Source organism: Rhipicephalus sanguineus, chromosome 6 (genome assembly GCF_013339695.2).
Source record: "Rhipicephalus sanguineus isolate Rsan-2018 chromosome 6, BIME_Rsan_1.4, whole genome shotgun sequence".
Classification (NCBI taxonomy): domain Eukaryota; kingdom Metazoa; phylum Arthropoda; class Arachnida; order Ixodida; family Ixodidae; genus Rhipicephalus; species Rhipicephalus sanguineus.
In genome coordinates this window covers 171843385-171851841 of record NC_051181.1, presented here as the reverse complement: position 1 = coordinate 171851841, position 8457 = coordinate 171843385, and the positions used below count along the sequence as shown (strand labels likewise).

The following is an 8457-nucleotide window of genomic DNA, read 5'->3' as shown; positions in this document are numbered from 1 at the left end:
TAGTTAAGCGCTCGTTCGTGACAAACAGTCGTGCACAAGTCCACTTTCGTAGAGGCCCGCGCCTTTCCTGCAGCTGCCAGTGCAGAATTAGTTGTCTGGCACCCGCACGAAGGGGAAATAGCAGCCGCGAACTTCATTCATCTCCTCACAGCAAAGCTGTGCAAAGCGCTGTCGTCTGCTCGGCTTCCCGCATGTACTGTCGGCGGCGCCCGCTAGGTGGCTATCAGTGGCGCCTCTATAGGCGGTGCACAAGGCGTATACGGCTCTGGCCATACCGATTCAGCCCGAATGGACCATCTCCCCGAAGGGAACGCTGATGGGATGCGAAGCAGCAGCGTTGCGCACAGGTGGCGTCACGGGTTGAACGGCGCTAACGCGGGTGCTGCGGTGAGCGCTGGAAGATTCGTTTAAAGCGAAACTCAGTGTAGAGTTTACTGGTGTAAACGTTTCTTTGAAACGCTGACACGGGAGGCGAGCGGGCGTTGGAGCCGGCAGTTGCGGCGCTCCGGCGGGTGAGGGAGAGAGTGACGTACGCGCGCACCTGCGAGGGGTGCGTGACGTCAACACCCAGCTGCGGCGTGACCTACTTGGCACCGCTCCAACACCTGCGCCGAGGGAAGCGCGTTGCCTCGCGTTTGTGCGGACGGACGGACAGCGTTACACAGGCTAGTCAAAGAGCTGCTACGCATCTAAAACACCATTTCGGGGACGGCCGCTACATTATAATCAAAATGAACGCTTACGTCAGGGAGAGCAAAGAAAACCAGCAGGTCAGGCATAGAGGAAGGGCTCCCGATTTTTTTCCTTCTTTTTGAAGATTCGTGGGGACATTTCTTGAAACGGCCGGTATATGCTTACCTTTTTTTTGTCAAAAATGCTCCCACAGTAAATTTTATTGAAATGGGTTAAAACTTTGAAATATCGAAAAATACAAGATTTACAAAAGCTATCGGCCTACCTTTTTCACAAAAATCCACCCACAATCAATTTTATTAAAATTGGATGAAACTTTTTAAAAAGATACAATGGCAATGGGAAACACAAAGGAGGAATACCAATGGGCAGACATGGAAAGAAATTTATTAAGTTTTGTACAACAATAAGTGATCAGTGTTCAGCAGGACTTCATTTCTTCCCAGACTTCTTAATGCCTCCGGTCGCTGAAAAAAACGGAGAAATTTTCAGATCAGCTTTTGTGTTCCATTAATTAGTTGGTGCAGAACTTAGGAAAGTGAATCAGTTTGTGAACAATATGCTCAGGTTCTACCACTCACCAGTGTGGGCAAACTAAATCGTCACAGAATAACGCCAATTTATGAGCAGATTGCTTCACGAATCCATAAAGCATGGACGAAGTTACATGTATGACAAAGTGGCTCCTTGGGCTAGTTGGCTAAATGCATCCAAAGGTATCACAGTGCTAGCAGACATGGACACAGCGTTCGTCCCGTTGCGTCTTACTGCTACAAGTCGGCATTTCCGACTTGTCGGCATTTCCGACATTTTTCGCGAATTGGCGCGTCTAGCGGCCGCGCCGCGAACTAGAGAGGAAGTGACGCGAAACTGCGCGGATAGTGACTCGCCAACCGTGCTCGCAGCAAAATCGCTTACCAATCGACATCGCAAGCCGCCACCCGCTGCCGCGCGTCTCTCTCAAAACGTGTTTTCACGGTCGGGAAGGTGTTCTCCGTGCGTTATGGCCACCATACGTGCGTGTTCTCAACCGGCAGCCAACGACGCCATTGCCGCGCTCTCGGCCGTATATTTGTTTTCTCAAGCGGAGCTTGCGCCCACGTCTACGAATTTGCCGTCTGTGTTGTGTGCTGCTACGTAATGTGAACGGTGAAGCACCTGACACAACGCAGAATGCCTCAACGCTGTTCTGCGCTAGGGTGTGCCCTGTCATACATTTCCAACAGAGCCGAAGCTTCGAAGGATATGGATTCGCGCTGCGCGCCCATCGCAGCCAACGTGGGTGCCTTCAAAGCGTGACTTTTTGTGCTCTGAACACTTCGAGGATAGTGACTATGAGTTACTGTGTAAATTGCTGGTCCCGGCTGCCGACCCACGTTGGGCTACGGCGGCTCGTCTGGCTCGTCGTCCTTGCTGTCGCTTGACACAGCAGAACGGTCACATGCACATGGTTGTATTTGGCGCATCCGTTTTGGAGGCCCGTCGAACTCGGAGTCGCAATGACCGCTCGTGGAACCACTGTCACTCGCACCTTGCATCTTTGCGCTCTCGCGACACGCTCGGTAGTTGTAGCGGTTTTTGAGGAATAAGCGCTATTTTGTTTCCTATGTGGGGAAAAGAGGACAAGGCGCAGCTATGCTCAGCGCCACACCAGCCACCCTCGGTTCTTGAGAGGAGAGGTGGAGAAAGGAAAGTGGCAGGGCAGGAGAGAGCGTGCCGGTTGCCCCCCTCTTGCTGGAGCACTCGACGTCACGTCCGCCGACAAGCGCAGTGGCATGCAGCCGCCGCGCTCTCACAATCCACTAAAAATACGGCCAACTGCTCGAAATTACGTGAAATAAACGCTGCGTACAGGAACAGTCGTGTCGTCCGAGTCGAATGTAAGTGTTTTCGTAGCTTTTTCAAATTTTTGTTCAGTATCCCTTTAAGTGTCATCCCAAGCACAAAAAGAGTCGCTGCATTTGCTACACGATGACCAAGCAGAATGCTTTTTGGACTTGTGAATTACAGAGTTGGCATGGGTTGTCTTTAATCACTGAAGCACGCGTGAAGCGTCTTGGTGATCGACATCTTGTGTCCGTCTCGGTGTTCACCGGGCAACACACATGCCGACCACGCAAATATCGGCAAATGAAGTCAACTTCCGATTTTTTGGACGCCCAATTTTTCAGACATGCTTGAATATTCCGACGCTGAAACTTTACGGCGTCCCATTTTTCGGACTTTCTGCCCACATTTCAGGTCCGAAACAGTACTAATTAAAGCCCACACCTCTGCTGCGTCCACCATCTCGTAGGCTTGAAACTGCGCGTTCGCGAGTCGATGTGTTTGCCGCCGTAACAATGCCCGAAAGTCAGCTTTGCCGCAACGCTATAAGGTGAAGCAGACCGGAAATTCTAAGGGGCCACTATCACTGCTATCACGGTGCAGTGCGGCCACGTCTTTAGATAAGCACCGGGAATGCACGGGAGCGTGATGGCGGCAGGTGGCAAACGTGCCAGTACGGCTTCATCGCTGACAACCCTTTACGATAAGCACCTTCGGCTAACTGCTCGGCAGTGCATGTGGCCTAGCGCAGTTGAGTGTACTGCACGTTTTTAAAGGCGAGAACCCAAACGCGCCGCGCCGCCATTCATTCTGCCTCTGTGGGAGACCGCTAAGTGCGCCGCACAGACGCGTTGCCTTCACGAACGAAAGTAGCTCGCCATCGCCGCGCCCGTGTGCAGTCAGGAACGGAGTGGGTATAACGAACACTTTCACGGCAAAGGTGTGTGAACTAGTGATTCAGAACTATCGGTAAATTGACTATCGATAACATTGATAGTTCTTTTTAAACTATCGATAATGTAAACAAACTATCGATAGTTTACTACTATCGACAAACTATCGTGCAATCGGTAGTACCATGGTTAATATTACTAGCGATATTACTGCGACGCGTGTGTATTGCTTTGTTTTGGTGTATTCGGGTTTCACCCACCAAGACTTAGGAACGTTTGACGCAGACCGCGCTGTAGTGTTGGAGAAGATTCACGATTGTTTGAGATCATTCTGTTAAGATTACGCGCCGGAAGCGGATAGTCAAGTTTATTCGACACCTTACTCGAGCATCAGCGATAACGCTGGAAGGTTCGATGGCTGTATAAAAGACCACGCGTTCCACCGATGATCAGATTACTCAACGGCCGACGACTGTTCTCGCCGCTATCACGGCGCAGCCTGTAACGCTTGTATTTTGAGTTTTGGTTTTCTGGGCATAAGATCGCCCAAATAAACAGCTCCGTATTTCCCAGTCTTGTTGCAGCATTCACCTTCACAACCTCGTGACAACACTATCGATAGTGGTGTGAATAATGATGCGTTTGCGGGCCGGCCATAATGCCAAAATATTTGCCATAGCCTACTATCAGCTTCGCTTAATTTATATATCTTCGCGAAAGAAATAAATTATTTCCGCAGTGAAAATAGCGGCATATGTCCACCAATAAATCAACAAATTCACATCCAAAAGCAGCCAGTTACACCTTGCAATTAAGAAACTGTGTTCATATTTTTTTATTTTGATATAAAATGCAATATAAATTTAAAGCCGCGTAGTTCCACAACATGTAACGCCTTCCTCCCCGCTACAGCTGAATAGTTTGACTTTATGATGATGTGTCAGCAAAGCACTCAGGTGAAGAGCATAAGCATGTCAACTTTCTTGCCCTTCAGCCTGCTCTTCCGACTCCACTATGTTCCACGCGTGCGGGGAACCAAGCTTATTCTGCTATGAGTTCGTGATGTTGATTTTATACCATCGAATTTTTTACTATCGATAGCACTATCTATATTTTTTACCATCGACAGTTCGATAGTGACTCAGCTATCGATAGTATCGATAGTACCATCGACAGCTCTGCATCACTAGTGTGAACGGTACAGCAAGCGCCCCCCGGCAGTGACGGCGTCAGCTTACTTGCCGACAAGTTGCACACAACTAGGAACGATCGGCTTCACGCAGCAGAAAATGCGGCGTCATACACGCACATATACGTGTCATATAGGTGTTTGCAGTGAACATAATATTCACATTTCTTGTTGCTGGACTCAATGGTTTCTGCCGTCTCTTCAATATACTCAGCCATACTTCACACAACAATTAAACAATACATATTACATTATCAAAGTGCACAACAAATAAGCAGTGCATGTATGATCCTGCTCTCAGCAATGATGAAATCCGAGAATGAATGACCAATGACTGTGGTAGCTTTTAACAGCGCCCATGAATGTGTTATTTGATCGCTTTCACTACAAAGATTTGCTTCTGTAGGGCAACCAATGTTCACTGAATTATATATAGCAAGCTCTACCTAAGCTACTGGCACACCCGAATGCGTCATATAGGTAGCAACAACTTGGATAGTTAATATAGAGCTGTGTTTTTATAAAATGAAAAGAGCATGGCCTGGATAGCATAAATAGGTGAGTTGTACCTGCACTTCATCTGAAAGCCCACTCAAATCAAGCATCTCAGCTTTGCACTGAGTACAGTGAGATAAAGAGTAGGCTCATATTATGCAGGACAAGAAGCAAGACAGAACATTAAGCTGTACCAGCAGTCACAACAGGTCCACAGCATAGTACTGTATATATGCAGTGAATGCATAGTGTTACGTTTGGCCTTAGAAGTCATCGAGGCAGACGCCATTGAGCGTACAGCTGTCTGCCAAAATGCGTCGGGCGTCGCATCGCATGGAAAATCGTACCGTCTGTCTGACGGTACGATTTTCCATGCGATGCGACGCCCGACGCGGCGAAGGGGAAACCGGAATGGTGACCTTTCATAGCACCGGACAGCCACCATTCCGGCTGCCGCACCGCCGCGTGACAGACGGTACGATTTTATATGCGATGCGACGTCCGACGCGGCGAAGGGGAAACCGGAATGGTGACCTTTCATAGCATCGGACAGCCACCATTCCAGCTGCCGCAACGCCGTGTCAGCCGTCGCATCCCATGGAAAATCGTACCGTCTGTCTCGCGCTTTAAAGGAGCACTGACATCAAATTTACGCATGTCAAGATATTTGCATCCACGAGTAGTTATCTACCCCCAGTAGCGATTCGCGACCGAAAATGCAAGTGAGGGACGAATAGCTATCTGTTTTATTGATTTATATCACCGGTATCTAGCACGATTCAAAACGGCCTGCAAGCCCGCCATTTTTTAGCGCTGGCAGCGCTCCCTCGCGGTCAACTCCTGAACGCGCCCCAGTTTATCACTTGTCCACAGAAAGGAGTGACGTGAGGATCAGCTGCTCAGCTAACATTTCGTCTGCTAAGCGCGCACGTTCAGTCATGCCTTGTCACCAGCGTCGCCGTCAAAAGAATCGACTTGTGTTGAAGTCGACATTCTGGAACTTAGAATCACCGCGATACGCGACGTCGCGAATCATTTTCGCTTCGACCCTTTGCAAAACAGCGATTCAGAAATGGACGCCGTTCCAAGCAGCAACGAGGAGGTGCCCGGGGTCGCCCGTTTGGGCCATACTCGCTGGTGTGTCTCAATTAGCTATATCACATAATTTTAGCGTGCACGGCATTCCGGTATACGCAAAGGGGTCTATGGAATATCGGCATAGCGAATGCATACCAGCGGAGAAATAGAATACGATAGGCTTCTACGATAACAATTCTGTGCTTGCCAGGTTCTTCTTTGCGCCGCCAGATGGCCCCACCTATCCGGCCTCTCACGGTTACGGCTGCAGTAACCCGGTATTACGCTAGCGCAAGGAAGTCTACGGACGAACTAACATTCACTAATAACTCTACATAAGTGTTACTTGTTAACGATGGTATTCATCTATAGGCTGCTCCACTTTGATAGCTTGTGGTCGTGTTGGCGTGTACCGTACGTGTAATGAAACGCCACGCACTTTCCGCTTTTTCCGCGCCTCGACGAGCAGGTCCGTACTACGCAGCGGTTCCCCGACATGCTGGCACGTAGTCGCTCCGATTGATCGCACTCGCGCCGAGGATTACACGAGAAATCAGTCGATACGACACGATGAATCGCAGGCACGGATCGGGACAGCAAGGAGAGCCACTGGCTGGGAGTGAGAGCGTCGCCTGGCGTCGGCGCCACAATAAATACACTCAGGTCGGCGACGTCACTGTTACTAGCGTATCGTTACTCAGGATGGTATTTGCGGAATGTATCACACCTTACACGTAGCACTAGTGTCGATGTCGCAGCGTGATCAATCTTTCGTTGAGCTTTTGCACGCTGTTTGCCCTCGAAATAAAATTACTTCCACGCGACGGACGCCATTCAAATTTGGCCAAGAAGACCTATGCATACCGAGCAATCGAATGAATGGCACATCTCGACTTTAAAATTTGATGTCAGTGCTCCTTTAAGGCAGAGACAGACGGTACGATTTTCCATCCGATGCGACGTCCGACGCGGCGGTGCGGCAGCCGGAATGGTGGCGTTTCATCGCATCGGACCGCCGCATCGCATGCCCGGCGTGCATCAAATCGGGCAGATATTTTCGTCGCCGCATCGGACCGTCGGAAGGCCGCAGCCAATGACAGCTCGGGAGACGTGTGTTGTCACGCCGCTGGTGGCGCCCTCTCCCTGTCGCCGCTCTGGTCGCCGTGTCTGCCGTGGATAAGGCGAGTCGGTGATGCGGTGAAGTCGAGCCTCAGAAAATATGGCGATATATCCACTCGCGGCGGCGTGATACACATCGAGTACATTTTGTTTGTGACGTGAAATAATGTCCGATCGAATAAAGTGATGTTTGAAGTGTGCCATTTCTGCAAGACAGCGCCCGTTTCCAAACCACTAGCGAGATCGCGAGCAGCGATACAAGGGCATTTCGCAGGTAAACACAGTGACACCGGCGTCTCGGCGAGCCGGCTCGCTTCGTTTCCACCTTGGCTCTTCACATCGACAACGTCGAGAAAGTTAACAGCTTATGCTAACGCATTACATGCGAGCACAAAGCTTAATCGTGTTGGCAAAAAGTCACTGTTTCGCCGCAAGGGCGAAGCAAGGAATGCGATAGCAAGAAGCTGCTATACGAAGTGAGGCCCGCCAATGGATACTCTCAGTTTGAACAGCGCTCCTGTTGCAAAGGCGGCCGAAGCAGCGAAGGAAACTAGAGTGCTTCAAGTGTCGAGCTGTGACACTTGATAGTTCGCGCTCATCTTCTGTTTGTTCGTTTAGCGACGTCCCTTGAGCTCGAGTGACTTTCGTACGCTCCGTAACATGAGCGCGGACATCACGGTGAAAGCTCGAAACATCCCTCTTCCCCTCACCACGAGAAAACCGCGCGAGCAGACAGCGGAAGGGCAAGGTTCTCCCTGCGCAAATATAAGAAGCGAGAAAGCTCGCCGACGCGCTCCTCGCGCCATCTCGCTGGTAATGAAGAAACGCTTATAAGCGCCTGCCGTCTCTGAGTCCTGCCATCGGTAAAGGGTGTGTATTGGCTGTGAGAAGTTACGGAGTCGCCCTCTATCGGTCGCGCCTCGATTGCGTGCTAGGCAGGATGCCGCCGGCGCGCGCCCCATAGGTTTTGCTGTCGGCGCTCTTCAAAATCACCTCGCGGAAGCCCTCCAGGACATTTCTGCAGGTACTTTCGAAAAGAAATATGTTCTTTCCTGTCAAAGGAATAATTTTCGACGAACAGGAACAAGATAGTCTACAGTCGCTGTATCTCTGCAGAAAACCGAGCACCCGCTTCACGCGATCCCCGCGTTGGAGACCCCTGAA

General features: G+C 50.3%; 1 protein-coding gene across 1 annotated transcript in view; it reads right to left on the bottom strand.

The window, feature by feature from the left end:
- Positions 1-1063: 1063 nt before the first annotated feature.
- Positions 1064-8457, bottom strand: part of LOC119397048 (translation machinery-associated protein 7-like) — a 71957-nt gene continuing 64563 nt past the window's right edge. The window contains exon 4 of the mRNA XM_037664473.2: positions 1064-1160. Coding sequence (XP_037520401.1) covers positions 1126-1160 — 35 coding nt within the window. The 3' untranslated portion in view covers positions 1064-1125. The remainder of the gene's footprint in view (positions 1161-8457) is intronic.